Raw genomic sequence first — 16646 nt, 5'->3', positions numbered from 1 at the left:
CCCGTTTTCAAAGTTTATGACTTGTTTTTTAACCAATTTGGCAAGTAGCTAAAAATCGTAAAACTTTGAAATGGCTAATCTGTGGTAGTAAAATCAAAGTTCAATAAACTCGCTGTATAAATGGCGTTTGAAGGTGGTTTTGAGAAAACCAGAAAGAAAAAAAGAAAGGAAATTGGTATTGATTTATTGTTAAACAAGGTAACCAGTAATTAAACATTTAACCCCATTAAGGAAACTTGTCTACAAAGACCCAAAACTCAATCATTAAACTGATTGGAGAGACTACTAAAATTCTAATTCTTTGTTAAATGTAAATTATTTTTATATAATTATAGAAAAACGTTTAAATAAAATTGTATATAATTAAAGCAATATTGTTAGTTATTATAATCATCCCTATAGTTATCTCTTATTACGTGTTTTTTCTAGTTTTCTATGATTTTACCTGATCCTTTGCGAGGTGCATTTTCCCAGAGAAAGGATTATAACATTCTAAAAAAAACTCCGCATCTGCAATTACCTAAAATTCTGGTTTACAAAATGCCGCCAAACTTCAAATGCAATTTCCCAACTCTCATCTCTCCCTGGAGAATGTGGCTCAGAAGTGCTTCGGTCATTGCAACAATCAAGTCTGGAACGTGACTGTTACAACAAAGCCAGGGATTTGATTGTGGGGCACCATCAACGCCGCCACTATCATCATTATTATCATCGTCATCGTCATGAGAAATGAAAGAAACTAAAGAAATGGAAAACGAAACGAAGCATCGACATTGGCCGCGGTAGAATTTGTAACAAGAACCGCGTAGGCCAGCACAAAATGATTGTGAGACTTTGAATTTGGTATTTGGAATCTTGAGAGTCATGGCCAGAGGTTTACCAGGTCGAGAGGAAATAGGTTCGAGGTAGCCGACACACATTCCACACCGAAAATTCAGAACAAAATTTGTCATTTTAATAAGCGCATTTCGGTTCCCTTTGGTTCGGTGTCAAGTGCATGATTTGAAGAAATTTAGAAACACCACAAACTCAACCATCCAACCAACCTTTGTGCCCCCAAAACGGAACGTGTTCAATTTATATGCCTTGCCTTTGTTGGTGGAATAAGAAAAAGGAATGCCTAATTTACGATTATTTTTTGTTTATGAATCCGTTCGCTCGTATAAACCTAATAGAGCCATCAATGGGCCATAAAAATGGGGCTGTCCGGCAAGTGACACGCCCAACTGTCCACTGCCACCTCCAGTGGCAGCTCCAACTGAGAGATGTTCGATTCAGACCTTCTTAGAGTTCGAGCCCCATTCGAATCGACTCAAAAAAAAAAGAGACCCAAAGCCCCGTCTAGGCAACGTGGCGACGAAAAACAAAAGAATCGGATATTACAGTCAATAAGAGGTTGATATATAACCCCTTCGGGCACTCAACTGAGCACATGAAATGACAAATTTATGGCCTGAAATCAGCGGCAATCATCATTTCGATTTTAAACCATTTTTATGGCAATAAACCTCGAGAGAGGGAGAAACAAGAAATCAATAAGGTAGGAGTCAAGCAGCGAATTTAATTACAATTTGTTGGTTACAAATTAGTTACTAGAGTTGAAAGAATTATTATTTTCAGTTAAATCTTTGTCAAATTTCAAAACAATACAATACAAGAAATGCAAATCAAATAGTGATTACTTGCACCCAATCAGCTGTCGAATGACGCTGTTAAATTTCCATTCCCCAAAACAATTTGCATAAAAACAAGAAATAAGGATAGGAAGAAAACTGTTGGCGCTGCGGAAGAAGTCTTCAGGCAAAAGGAAGTGAACCTTAGGACAAAAAAAAAGGACAAGCGAAAATTGCCAACACCCGAGTGGAATTTTAAAATGTTTCTCTAGAAGAAGTTGATGTGGAATTTTTACAGCTGCAACAACAATGGACTGACATTGATTTCTTTATTTTTTTTCGGGTCTGTTCTGGTCTGTGTGTTTACTCTTAGTACCTTCTGTTGGCCCTTAGTCACTCTCCGGTCTCCGGTCTCCGGTATATCTGAGTCACTCAATAATACACCGACGGAGACGGCGCCACCGCTGCGATCCGTCAACGAGCTCACATCATATGCAAAACAATTTCGCTTGTAAGATACTTTCCGCTTTCATTGAGCGAAGGCAATACAAATTAAGCAAATTTATCTGTACTTTCTGTACTAGAAAAGCCATAAGATCTCTCGCATCCTCCATTCGTGGGCTGTGGGATGTAATAACTTGGTCTCGGCGACATTGTCGCTCTGTGCAATAAACAAAATATTTTAGCGAATTAAAAGAAATTGCCTCATCCGACAGCAAATATAATGGGGATAGATGGCAAAGCTAACTTGAGCTATATAGTTGATCTGATCAAATCCGAGTGAGTCAACTAAGGATCTAGATAATTCAAGGAAAGGTTGTGCAACAACAACAATTTATACTTGTATTCTTTAGTAAATATTTATTTATGATATATCTTTTTAGACAAGGCAATCGGCTTAACGTTTTATAAGTTTTTTGGTCTCAGTTTCATATAATTTCCATGAAAGAAACTGCCTGAAACTTCTCCTAGAGCTTTCTCAATAATTTCTACTTCAAACACCTACTATTTTTCGCTGTTTCAACCTGCCTAACTAGCTGTAATGGCTCTTACGAATGGCAATTAGATATTCCCGTGACGTTTGAGGCGGCTGTCTTTGAATTTGTGGTTCGGGAATGGGGCAGCACGTGTCCGGTGGCAACGTTTTGGGGCAATGACAACGGCAGTGGCAGTGGCAACACAAACACAAAAACAAACGGCGACAGCTGCTATATGTTGCCTGTTGCCAAGTGCTGTTGCTGCCGCTGACAGGAAGCGCCACTGCGCCAGACAACAACGCTGCACACACGCCCACGCCAAAAATATATTGGCAAAGTAAAAAATAAATAATACCTCCACAAAGCACACTCATATTTAAGAGCAAAAAAAAAAGAAGGAACAGCGATCTATGACAAAAGATGCGCTGGAGACGGACAGAAATCGGACTGGCCAGTTTAGATGACGCGTAAACTAATCTCAAAAGTGTGCCCAGTACCGGGAAGGGACCTAAGCCCTAAGGACAAAAAGGAAGGCAAACACAGCCTACATCCGGTGGAAGACGAACAAGCCTCCGCTCGAAAAAAATTGTATTTGAGAAGCCAGCACAAAAAAAAAATAAAATAAATAAAAACAGATGAGACATATGCCAAAGATATCAAATTTAAGCATTGGGATAGGGGGTGTCCTTTCCTATGTGAAAGAAGAAAGACTCACCTGTCGTGTCCATGTAAACAATTAACGTGGCAAAGACGGTCGCAAACGAGAGCAGGCACAGGGCAATGGGCAATAGCTGGCGATAGGGCGAGGGATTCAGTCGCGGATCGAGCTTCTTGGCCTTGCAGGATGCCGATCCAGATCCAGATCCACCAGAGCCGGTGCCGGAGCCGGAGCCACCTCCCCCCGCACAGCCCGCTGCCGTGAGATGATGATGGTGGTGATGATGATGATGCTGCTGGTGGTGATGCCTGTGCGGATGCTGGGATTGTTGCGGAGATGTTCTCGCCCGAGACTCTCCGCCGCCGCTGATGCCACCGATGCCGCCGCTCGATTTCTGGCAACAATGGAGCTGCTGCTGCTGCTGCTGCGAGCGGCTGTGGCAACCTAGTTGGCGTCGACAGGGGCGAGGATACAGTACTGACCGAGGGCGAGCTGATCACGCTGCTCAGATCGCTCTGGTCGCCACCGCCTCCGTCTTGGTGGTGCCTGCTCGTCGTCGTGCTTTTGTGGCGCTGTTGCACGTGATCTGTCTCGTCGGTGCCACAGTCTTTGGTTGGTTGTTGCCGGATCACTGCATCCTTTTCCGTTGTTGTCGTCTCCCTCTCCGAGTGGCCAAAGTTCACCTCGTCCACATCCTCGCACTCGATGTCATCGTCATCGTCCACCGCTGCATAGTTGGTTCGCGCGGGCAGGGGTTTCCTGGACTCCGGACTGATGGCGGGATTGGATGAACTAGGTGTGATTTGCTGGTGGACTCGGCTCAGGGCTCCTCCTCCGCCGGCACAACTCCTACTCAGTGTAAACTTGTTGGGTGTGGCCTTCGTGTGCCGTCTGCTTTGCGTGGCGAATCGCTGCTGGTGATGATTACTGCTAGTGTTGTGCTCCTGGTCGTGCTCCGCCGCCTGCTGCAGCTGCTCCACAGCCAGCGCTGGATGCGCCGAGAACACTTGCTGGGACATGGCTGCCTCTGTACGTTCCGGTCTCGATTCCTCCTCTAAGCCCGCATCCTGGAATAAAGCAAAAGGAGAAGAAGAATCCAATTAGTACACACACAAAAACTAATTTCATAAAGTGCATTGAACTGAAGCATCATCATCGCATCCCATCCTTCCAGCATCCTTGCAGCCAGCTCTCCATATGTCTGGCCGCCTTTTGTCTGCTCCTGCTGCTCCTGCTCCTGTCCCAACTCATTTTCATTTTTATGAATAGGCAAAAATACATTCCGAAAAAAATAAGAATAAGCTGAGAGCCCAAAAACTCAGACCCAGACTCAGACTCAGACTCAGACTCATACCCATACTCACACTCACACTCATACTCGAAGCCACAGCCGAAAACGAAAACGAACCCAAGAGCAAAAGTCGCTCCAAGACGGAGGCCCGAGACCCGGAGAAGAAATTGAATACAAAACTCCACCACCTGTCAAAAATCGAGCGACTGCCAGACAAAAGCCGGGCGAGGGAACGAGGGAACGAGGGAGCGATTGCCAAAGAATTTCAACAACAACGCGAGGTATTTTGTGAACCAAATTAAAAAAGACACAGAACGAGGAGAGTAAGCGAGATGGGCACCAGAAGAGGGCTGAAAATGCATTGCAGCAGCGAGGCATGAGAATTATAAATGGAAAAACATTGAAGACGACCGAGAATCGAGAATGGAGAACCGAACACAGAGCACTGAGCACCAAGATCGAGAAGGGAACACCGAGGAGGCCCACTGTGGAAGTGCCAGTCGGTTTGAGTAATAATGTATAAACGCAAGACTATGGGCAGCATTTATCATTTTTTTGTTTTAAAAAAGTATTTAAAAAAATAATGAATGTATTTACAAAAAGTCACCAGCTCACAGATCTAGAGTTCTCTCTTTGCAATACGGTTTATGCTGAAATAAAGTTGGTCTGAGCAAGAAATTTGTTTAACAAAATATCCTTTAAAAACCCAAAATATCCTTGCAAAAGGTCACCAGCATACAGATCTACAGTTCTCCTTCAGCTCTGTGGTTTTTCTTAAATTTAGTTGGTCTAAGCTGCATTTCGTTTTAAAAAGACAAAAAGTTACCAGCTTACAGATCTAGAGTTCTGCACTCAGTTCCAATTAAGTTTCTCTAAGCTGCATTTTTATAATTTAAAACAATTCAAACACAAATAGAAACTTTCCGATCTTCCAGTGAGAGGACTGGACATTTGCTTCTAAAGGTGTTAATATATATTTTTATATATACACATATATTTCTTAAATTTTCCTATAAATTATAATAGTTCATGGTGCCATAAGTGAGAAAATGCGACATTAAATGGTGTTTAATCCAAATTTCCCAATTTCACCAAAAATTAAGAGTGTTATTCCTAATTCCTTGACCGCAACTGTATATCAGCAGTTGTAGTTGCAGTTGTAGTTGTAGCTGTAGTGGCTTGTGTACTTGTGCGCAGGCGCAACAGACGCGCGAACGAGAGAAGCCATGCTCGGCTCAAGCGGGAGTGAGTGAGATGGCTGGCTGTGCGAGCGAGCTAGCGAGTGGAATCGAGTTCATCAACTGGCAGTGGAAACAGCAGATGTTTTCCAATGTTTGGCGGCTGTTGCTGTAGCTCTCCGGATCCACTCATCCCCCCTCATGAGTCCAGTAGCTCTGCTCGATGCCCTGCTCCCGAAAAAAAAGTAACCACAAATCTAGAAGAGATTTGTAATGGACCAAGCAACAGGCAGAACTAGGGAAAATTTATGAATATTTTCATGGATCTATAGGGATTTATCTAGTAGAAATTTCGATAGTAAAACCTATAGAAAATATAGGAATTTAAAACAATTTACTGGTAACTTTCTAAGCCATTGATTTCAATTACAATTCTTTTGCTATCTAAATGAATTTCCCAGAAGAGTATTTCAAAAGCTAATTTGTCTTGCTAAATCTTTCATTCATGTAATTCTTTCTGTCTTAGTTTTTTGCTTTATGAACCAAATCGGAGTACGAGTATATTTTCTTTTTTTGCTCAACCTCCTCTGGCTGATTCTTGAAGCTCCTTTGTGCTAAGGGCAAGGCTGCCAACCCATCCGTCCAGCAGAATTGGAATAAGAATCAGAATCAGATCGCTGACCACAAGAAGCGGCGGTTGCATTGACTTATGTGGATGCCGCCGCGAGCCATTCGCGCATTCATTATCCATTACGCGTGCGCCCAGGTCTCGGATCTCGAGCATCTCGGATCTCCCTTGGTTACCAGTTCCCAGTTCTTCTCTATATACAGCCCCTCGAATATGTTTTGTATGTTTTGATTTGCTGGAATTTATTGAAACATATCCCAGCGAAGCACGGTCTGCGAGGCCTGTGATTAAATGCCCTGCTGTTGCGGCGTCTCCTCCTGGACTGGACGCTCTTCGGCTTTAATGATACTCTTCGCTGGACATTCACATTCACCCGTTTGCAGCATTCGTTCATTAAACGATATGGTTCCTGGAATGTGCCGAGCTTAAATGGGACCATCTGAGAGATAAGTCGAGCATCTGCAGGTTGCAATTGCATGTGGGTAGTTTTGAGGCAATAAAGTATCTGGAGGAGTTGTCCATTTAATCGATGGCCATGGTAAGCCTTGTTATTAAGCACTTAAAAATCACCAAAACATATATACTTATAGCTCCACAGACACTCTTTGTTTTAAATGCTTCATTTGAATTCCCATTTTTCCCACAACTATCAAATATTTAATCCTGTTCTACACACTTTCCAAAGTGATTTACAGACCATTGAACAATTAAGATGCATTTTCACAGTGGGCTCAACAGAAACTTCAAGTTTATGGACACGTTTAATGGGCTTTTAATTCAGTAATTAGTTGCTTCGTCTTTGATTTGCAGTGCGTAAATAAAGCGCCATGAAATCGAATTGAAATGGAGCGCGGAAAGGGAGAGAAAACCGAAAGATACGCAATGTATCTGCTGGATACTGCAGGCGGTCGGGTGTCGGGTCTGGCGTGTGATTTACGGCTTGTCGCAGCGCATGAAATCGATCGATTTGAGAGAGCGACAGACAAAAACAAAAAATAAATATAACAAAAAAGAAAAAATAATAGGAAATCAGAGGGAGCCGACGATGGCACACGGATGTATCTATGCATCTCTATAGCTATATCTATAGCTATATATCTACAGATGTGTCTGTATCTCTATCAATAGCACTGTGTGCGCGCTTTTGCCGGCGTCGCTTTCATTGATGCTGCCCTTTTTTTGTGTCTGCTGGCTGTCTGGGAAATTGTTGACTTGGCAACAGCATCTACATACATATATATAGTTTGGATATAGCCTCTTCTTGTGACAGTGCCACCTCCCAAATGGCGCCATCGCAGAGGTCACCGAGATTCCCAACCGAGAGGGGAAAGAATCCAGAGGAGCGGGGGAAGCATGAGGCACATGAGGAGCTGGAGAAGGAGATTAAGGCCCTGCAATTTTGACCATTTGGCGTTGTGCAACATATTTTTGCGGATCCAATTCCAAGAATCGCCAAGCCAAGCTGAACAAACAACAAAATGAGGAGGCCAAATGGAAGAGGAAAGGTGAAACAAGGTGGCACATACACGAGGAAAAATAACTTCACCTTTCATATAAACAAAATATAGCTTATAGTGGTTTCTGTATCACAAATTCCTTGTATAAAATGTATAGTGGTAACCAATTTCGTTGACACTTTTCTCCGAGTGTAGAAAGCAACAGCAAACCGAGGTAGAACCACCGAGCGAACATGCCACAATAATGTTTTGCGGTTAATGATCGTGCGATGCGAGGTACGTTTAAATGTAACACGGAGCAGGAAAGAGCCAAAGCTAGTGGAAATTGTGCGAGAACAAGCTGGATGGGAATTGTGGACGGCACAAGACATTTTGATAAAACATTTACAAACGCACTCAACCAGAACTCCATCATACCAACCACACAAAACAGCGCACAGTTAGAGGGAATGTGGAAAAGGTAGGCCCAACAGCCAAGTCACCAAGGAAAACAGAGCCACCAGCAAATGCTACAAAACAAAACAAAAAACAACAACAACATCAACAAAAGAAAAGAGTATAAAAAGTATAAAAACACAAGAAGCGATGACGATGGGCAGCCAAGTAAGAAAAAGGCTGGCACAGCTCGTAGAATTATTCTGCTACGCTTTTAACCATATGGTTTATTTATACAACAACAAAAGGCACAAGAACAAGAAGTGCAGGGCAGTCCGGGCCAACAGCAGCAGCAGCCACTCACCAACATTGGTACCACAACAAAGTGGCAGCAGACAATAAAAATGCAATTCTAAAAAGTCCAGCAACAACAACCATTCGGTCAGCCATTGCACATCGGAATTCTTCTTCGTTTTACACACTTGAATCTACAGATCTCTTAAGAGGAGAACGGAACGAGCCAAGCGATCTTCTTGTTGATTACAAAAGTTTTGTCGAGTTGACCAAGATGGGATTCCTTTACAAAAATACACAATAAAAACATTGCAGACTGCATGATAATGTTGAAATATCTGTTTAGTTAACAATTTGTATATGTGTGAATAGTGGATCTTAAGTAATTATAACTTTTTACTAAGGATACTTGCTTAATAGCACGTTTACTATACCTTTTCTCCTTACTTAATTTTATTCCTTTAACTGATAACCAGTAAAGATAACTACCCCTTTTTAATCTTTCAAGGCGGTTCCCTAAAAAGTTGTTGAAATTTTCCAATTGTTTCAAGTACTCCTCGCCACTGCATTTTTGTGTTTTTTTTTCTCCTTTTCTGATGGCTACTTAGAAATGAGCTCCGCCACGCTGAACGCGCTAATGAAAAAATTGCTTGACCAGGTAGGAGAAGGTATTTCGGAAATTTATTGGTAGCACACAGAAACGTGAAAAAATACAAAACTGCTGGCCAAATGTGTAGCATATGCTGCAAAGTGGTAACAGGGGCCAGGAACCTCGAACCGGGAGAACCTGGGACCTGGGACCTGGAACCTGGAACCTCGAACCTGTGTGGTCGTCGTTGGCGGCGTTGACTTATCTTGGCTTGTTTATCGGCCAGCGTCGTCGGCGTCGTCGTTTTAATTGTTTGTGCCCAAGGCGTCGGGCTTGTAGGAGTTGGCCCAGGACAGGCCAAGTTGGTTAACTTGGCCGGCAGCAGCTACAACAGTTATTTCACCAAGTCGTTCTAGTAAATTAGCACATAAAAATGCGGCTGGAAAGTTGCCAAATATAAAAGGGCACAGCAGTGGCAGCAGTTGAGGAATCTAGGGTAACTTGAAAATGGCAAATGTTTGCAGCCGTTGCTATTTTATTGCATTTGCCTTTGCCTTTGCCTTTGCATGTTGGGAATTTATTACCAAAAAACGCGGCAGGGGGCCAGGCCAAGAAGCGAACCAGAACCAGAACCAGACCGGGATAGGTCTGTTGGCAGTTGGTCCTGTTCCCGGACAGATGGCGTGTGCCAGGACTAAGGAGGAGCTCTGCAAAGAGTCTCCCTGCAAAATGCAATTCATCGCGTTGCATGCGACAATTGGCGGGGCACTTTGATTTCGCCAGGGAATCTTTTATGGGGTCCAAAAGGAGGACCCCCACAAGGATCCCCGAGGAACCCAAAAGAAAACTCAGGAAGCCAAAAGCGCTTATCTTAATGGGAAGTTGACGTGTCTGCATGCCAGCCGCAATACAAACTCAGTTGAGGCACGAAAATTGCCTTAATGTGCCGCATTCAACCGGCGGCAGCTGCCCGAACAAAAAAAAAATAATAAAAATATTTGTGCGCCCCAATAAAATTGTGGGAGTTATTTGGCCAATTACGCCATAAACTTGGCCCATTGATTGTTTACATTAGTCGCTCCCTAACTGTGTGCGCATCTGGAGCAATAAATTGCATCTATTGATGATGAGAGTTTCATTTGTTGTTGACTTTCAAAATCATAACAATATTTTGCCATGGATATTGAGTCGATTGCATCTCTATTATGTTATTAATTTATTACTAGCATAGTATTTGAATACATTAAATTTAATCCCACTTGCATAACCATTAAAATAAATCCAAGAACACTTCCGCAATTAACAAAGTTAACTGCAAATTACAATCGCCGCTGGCTGGCTTTAGCATAATTATGCAATCTACAACGCGGCATAATTTCGCAATTAAATTGAAGTCCATAATCTATTTCACATCATCGCAGTCAATTGCCAGCGCGTACTCGCATTTCCAGGGAATCAGAACGTTATATTAATTTGAACCCCCGATCCGTATCCATCCACGAGATCTTTATGCCGCTGCAGCTGACGTGACTGCAACCAACCGAAGCTCAATGAAGTGGGGAAAATATATAGAGATGCTACTTTAATGCATCCCCAAGATACAGTAGTTACTTCCAAGAAGATACTTGAGAATTCTAACAATTAAATATATGGAAACATGTTGCTTTTTTGACTCATTTTATGATTCTTTTTAAATTCTACTTGTGTCACTTTAAAATCCTTAAGTTTAATATTTTCCACTTGCCATAAATGAAGTGTTAGTCACTTGCTTAGATTCCACTGTACTTGAAATGCAGATCCATAGCGTAATGAGCAACACGCACAAAATCCATAGAAATGGAAATGGATCAAGAGCAACAGATACAGATACAGATACATCTGCAGATGCACAGATACGGATACAGCAAGTACGGGTCAAGCAGGTACAAATGCAACAAGCGTTCGCTCGGCTGATTAGAAAGAGAACGAGAGATTTGTTGGTAACATAAACAATATTTGATGGTATTTGCTGCTGCTGCTGCTGCTGCTGCCTTTTCCCAATGATGAGAATGAAAATGAGCATGTTGATGATGATGACGATGATGACGATGAAGCGTCGACGGTGGCGGCTGCTCTTGTGTGTCTACACATGCATGACGAATGGGAAGAGCCCTGGAGAAGGGCATTCGGAGAGAGAGGAGAGTGGAGGAGAAATACCTAGAGAAAGATTGGCATAATAATTCACTTAATCAGGCTTGAGCGGATTTACCCAACGAAAAAAAAAGAAAGAAAAGCCGAAAAGCAACAGAATTGGCCCAAACCAGATAATAGACAAATTGCTGCTGATAAAGCGTCAGCAGCAACAGCAGGCAGGAAAATCGTTGAAAAATCGAGGAAAAACTATAGAGATTGAGCCATGGCCGGCGGTAAGTGGATGCGGGTACGGTTTTGGGCAGGTGAAAAATGAAAATTGAGATTATGCTTAAAGAGAGGAAAACCCTCTGCATCACCCCTACTTCACCGGCAAAGATCTTCAACCACTAGGCAGACTTCACTTTACTTCACATCTCAAACACATGTCGCTCTTTTCTCTCATTTCTTTCCCTTTTTGGGCAGCAAAACGGAAGAAGACTTTGCTATGCATGAATGGGCAGCAAAAGAAAACGAAAAACACAAAACCAAGAAAACTCAAGTGGAAAATTTTCACCAGGATGAGGCAGAGAGATCCGAAAGGCAGAGTTTTCCGATCCACCGGATTGGATTTTGTGTTTGCATGTGCATTTCGGTTTCGGTTTTTGTTTGCAACACGTCCCACCACTGCATGCCATGTTGCCTGACTTCACATTCAAATGGCATGACATTTCACATTTCTGGATGGATTCCGAATTTAAATGGAATTGCTCAAATTGCAGCCGGAGTTTTGGGCCGAAAAACAAAAAATAAAAAAGATAATGCAGGGATTTACTAGGAAATACTCACCATAAAATAATGACACCTACTTTGAGCGGGAGTTAAGAACTTCCACAGCTGTCAAAAAATCGCTTTTTAAAACTGATCATAAGCTTCTTACCAAGGAACTGTCCACGGTTAATAAGTAAAGTTAAAATAATAATTCCAAGCTTAAAAAACAAGTATATACATTGTCATTCACCCCTGATATACTGGATATTTCAACCAATTCAATCCTTTTTACATAATCCTCCCTTAACCAGTGTCTCGAACGCCATTTTCGCTTGCGAATAAGAGTTCATTGCATCGATTGCATAAATCGCAAAAGCGCCAGGAAACCGAAGCCAACACACAAATGGCAATAAATGTCAGTCAAAGTGCAGAAAACCGGGCAAAGGAGGGACCCCAAGGAGCAAGGAGCAGGACGCAGAGGGCATTCGCAATCGAAGTCAGGTCGTGTCAATAAATCGAAATGTAAACTCAATTTACAAAATTGAAATTGAAGCAGGCCGCACGCAGAGGGTTAAAACGCAATGCGATGCCAGCAGGGAGCGTCGCACCTGCGCACAATCTTCTGTCCTGAACTGGTCTTCAAAACCTGGATGGAAAGGACTGAAAGTCAGGGTTTTTTTTGACTCTGTGTCTTGGGTGGCGAAATCAAAACAAGTGCAAAAGGAAACTAAGCAAAAATAAACTGGCTTGATCCTACAGTTCGATCCTTTAAAAGAAATACATAGAAATATATGCAATATCTAAAAACTTCTCATACACCTGTACTGCCAAAATCGAGGTGTGTGACCTTTTTCTACGCTTAACTCTGTAACTCTGCTTTTCTTCATAGTTTTCAGGTCTTTTTCTGTTTTTTAGGTTGACGTGTGCGAAGCATTAAGTAAAAGCAGCAAAAACAACAAAAGCCACTATGAAATTCGCATAAAAGTCTGGGAAAAGTAAAACGGTTTACGTGCGGATTACAAAAGAGCAGCGGATGGGCGGTCGGAAAGCAAAACTAAATAAACCGGGGAAAAATCAAATAAAACAAAACTCCATTTTCGCAACCCGCTTGCATACATGCTATACTATACTATATAGTATATATACCACGGGAAATCCGGGGAGGCACGTGCGTGGTTCCCGGCTTCATCTTGAATGGAGGCATTCAACTCTGGTCAAGCTGTGGCATGGGTGGGCGGTATAATTAGTGGAGCTTCCACCAGGTGCCTGCCACCGAGTGGCACCCTAATTTGCCAAAAAATACTAATGATGGATTTGCTTTATCAATTTTATTTTGGCTCGTGTGATGGCACCCCAAAAAGGGGCATGATCATGGATTCTACGGGAGTGATGTGGGTCTCGGAGTCGAACCTGTGGCGCATTGAACCCAAACGAAGGGCTGAGAGCCGAGTGTAACCAAGCGGTGCAGCATGTGCAGCGGCTTGTTGCAGGCGGCAGTGGCGGCAAGCAGGAAGCCAACAAATTACGGACGAGCCACTCATCATCAGGTGGTGCGACACGTCGAGTGATTGAGTGCACAGAGAGAAAAATAATTCCAGAGATAGGTTTAATATAAAGAGCAATTTATAGTTTTGTTGATCAATATTAAAGAAGATATTGGTAAAGCCTTTAAGTAAAAATTTACTTGCTAAACTGATGTGAAAACAACGGTAATGGAATTAAGTATTTAATTAATTAAAAGTTCTTCTTAGTTAGTCATTTTTCCAGCACTTGTTCTATGTGCATTAACGAGTAGAACAAAAAACTGAGTGACGAGTTAGCTTCGGTCGGCGGTAATTTAGTTCAACTGCCAGCCATGACACATTTTTACGGGCCTTTCTGGAGCGAAACGAAGAGACCGAGTGCCCCTCCGACTGTCTCTAGTAAATTGAAATTGAAGTTGAGGCAAAATGGCGACGTTGCTTTTAATTGAACTTAAACTGTACTAACGGCACATTTCCCAGCTTAAAAACAACAACAAAAACAAGCACTTTTCCAACTAACTTTGGCCACATTTAAATGTCTCCTTTTGTGCGTTGTCATTGTCATATTTATATGATTGGAGGCGAGGTCTGTGTTATCTGGATCTGGCTGGAACGTGGAACTTGATTTTCGGGGCGGTCGAGGGAGCCCCTCCCTCCCGAAAACTCTTAAGAAGTTGTTAAAGTTTTACCACCGCAAACCGGCGAGGAGAAAAAAGAAAGAGGAAAAAGTAAAGAAAAAGAAATAATAACCATAACAAAACTGAGAAAACTTTGACGCTGTCTTCCAGCTCTTTCCCTCCCAATTCCCTGCTGCTTTTTTCCTACACATTATTTTTGTTGTGCTGAAGACTTCTTCCGACTTTATTTCGTTTGGTATCCGTATCATTTCCTACACAACACACCTTTTTCTCCATCCATCCATCCATCCATCCATCTCTCTTGGTCTTTCGTTCTTCTGCTGCTTCTTGCTTATTTTTTCCGCTTTTGTGGTATCCCGTAATTGTGTATCAAAGGGTATATGGTATTCGTAGAGCTTTGGACCATCTAATCTATACTAATCATTCTTAAATCCCAATTATTTAAGAATCCTTTGATTGTACAGTCTTTACAATATTTTAAATGTATTTTTTATATGTTTATCACAGCCAAAATAATACTATAAGTACTATAACTATTACAAATTGTTTTTAATCTAAGCCTAAAGCGCTTAGTACCAGGTACCTTAAAGTCGTGGCACTTGAGACTTTAGCAATTTATCCATGTTTTGTTTTTGTTTTGGCAGTCACAACTTCTTTGGCTTTGCCATTGAATGGAAGAGAGAAGAATCCAACTTGGCTCTGTGGTCTAGAAAAACTTGTAACCACAAAAGTTTGTATTTCAAAGCAACCACACTGTGATTCTTCGTCATCTACCTTTTACTCTTCAGTTTTCCCCCTTGCCTTCTCTGCTTCTTGTTTTCTTGGTCGCTTTATTTGTTGTGGTTGTTGTTTTTTTGGGGACGGCGACACTTGGATATCTCTTTTTTTGGTCGGATTTCTGTATCTGTGCGGTTCATTGTTATAATTATGGGAATTATTATTGTGGTTTTCACTCGGCTTGGTTAAGCTCTTCTTTTTTTCTGTTTGAAGAGGGAACTGAGAACTGGTTTTAAACACAAGAAGAACCAACAATTTTGATGTAATCGATAAGAAAAGTGTCTGGGAATCGTAAGGTTTTGGGCCAATTTCATTATTTCCAGCCGAAAATGTTGAGACAATTCGAGAAGTCGGGAGAGATGCTCATCAGTAAATTGCGAATTAATTTTTGGATAGTCCATTCAAATGGGTTGTTTATTTAAAGCGGCTGAGATCTCAGCCAGACGTTGTTTACACCATGCGGAGGATGGAAAGCCAAAATAGATGGAAATGGTTTGTGTTATTCCTCCGCCCCAGGTAACGCTGATTGATCGGGGCTATGCTAAACACAAATCAAAGGTAATAATATTCTTAATGGACTTCTGGGAAATAATCTTATCACAACTAACAAGGTGGGTCAACAAAACATAGCATACATATCCCCATTCGTGGGGTAAATGATCTTGGATAGGGTTTTACGAGAAGCTCAACTCCAGTTCCCACACACATCATAAAGTTCGCTAAGTGAATCATTAAACAAATTACAAATTAGTATGCCAGTTATAAATAGCTGCGAAATAATACATAAATAAATAAGCCAGATCTATATAGACGTAAATGTATGTATGTTTGTACACCGAAACCGAAACAAGAACCACATCGGGCACCTACAAAGTAGGTAAACATACTGTACATGTCCGTACATCAATGTTGTGTAAATATTGGCGCAACGAGTTGGTGTTGGTGTCTATGAAAAGCTGCACCACCCACAGGCGATCGGTCGGGAACAGCGTCTATATAGTTTGGGCCCCAAAGGCGATCAGCCCGGTTAGGTTAGTCAGCTGTTTGCAGTGGGTAACGCTATGATGAGTGGGATCCATTCCGGTGAATGGATTTCTTTACTTCATAAATGACTATTTTCTGTATTGCTCACGCGGGGGGGGGGAAATACACTTTCGAAAATATTCTGCGGAAAATGTTGAAATGCAAAGGGTTCTGGAATTGAGTCATCTGGCTGGGGATGACTATAAGGTATTTCAAATACTTAACTCATAATTGAATCATCCATAAACAAATGGGGGAAAATTTCACTTGAAAAGCTTATGGTTTCAAATAATCTGTTATTCATTAGCTTTGGTAAATATTCATTTCCAATGGAAAATTCATTTTACAAAAGATAATAAATTCCCTAGATTAATCATCGAAATATTTCCCATCCACTTGCTATAATATTGAGTTATTTTACAACTCTTTCTTCAAAGGGCACCTATTCGGATATAGACTTTGAGCACTTGACGTCACAGACCGCAAAACCAACCGCAGACCGCAGAGGAACCTATGCGTTAAATTCCATTCCCCATTCATTAAACCATTCATGAAAGTAGTTCGATTTATCCGATTCCGAATGCTGCATTAACGTAAGCAAATCAAAACAAATGTCCGATGGATAAAGTAGATGAATGCTCGAGGTGTTTTAATCGTCAATTAGCAAGGCAATTAGTATAAATTTATTGCATTATGAAAATTGTTTACAGAAAAGTGAATTTCCATTGAAATCGGCCAAGACAAG

General features: G+C 41.7%; 1 protein-coding gene across 1 annotated transcript in view; it reads right to left on the bottom strand.

Moving 5' to 3' along the window:
- S (EGF receptor activation regulator Star) overlaps positions 1-16646 on the bottom strand; it is a 30350-nt gene that overhangs the window by 9211 nt on the left and 4493 nt on the right. The window contains 2 exon segments of the mRNA XM_020954830.2: positions 3306-3678; positions 3680-4315. Coding sequence (XP_020810489.2) covers positions 3306-3678; positions 3680-4267 — 961 coding nt within the window. The 5' untranslated portion in view covers positions 4268-4315.

The sequence above is a fragment of the Drosophila serrata genome, unplaced genomic scaffold (assembly GCF_035046125.1).
Source record: "Drosophila serrata isolate PLE 108 unplaced genomic scaffold, ASM3504612v1 contig_245, whole genome shotgun sequence".
Taxonomy (NCBI): domain Eukaryota; kingdom Metazoa; phylum Arthropoda; class Insecta; order Diptera; family Drosophilidae; genus Drosophila; species Drosophila serrata.
This window is presented reverse-complemented; position numbering and strand designations above follow the sequence as displayed.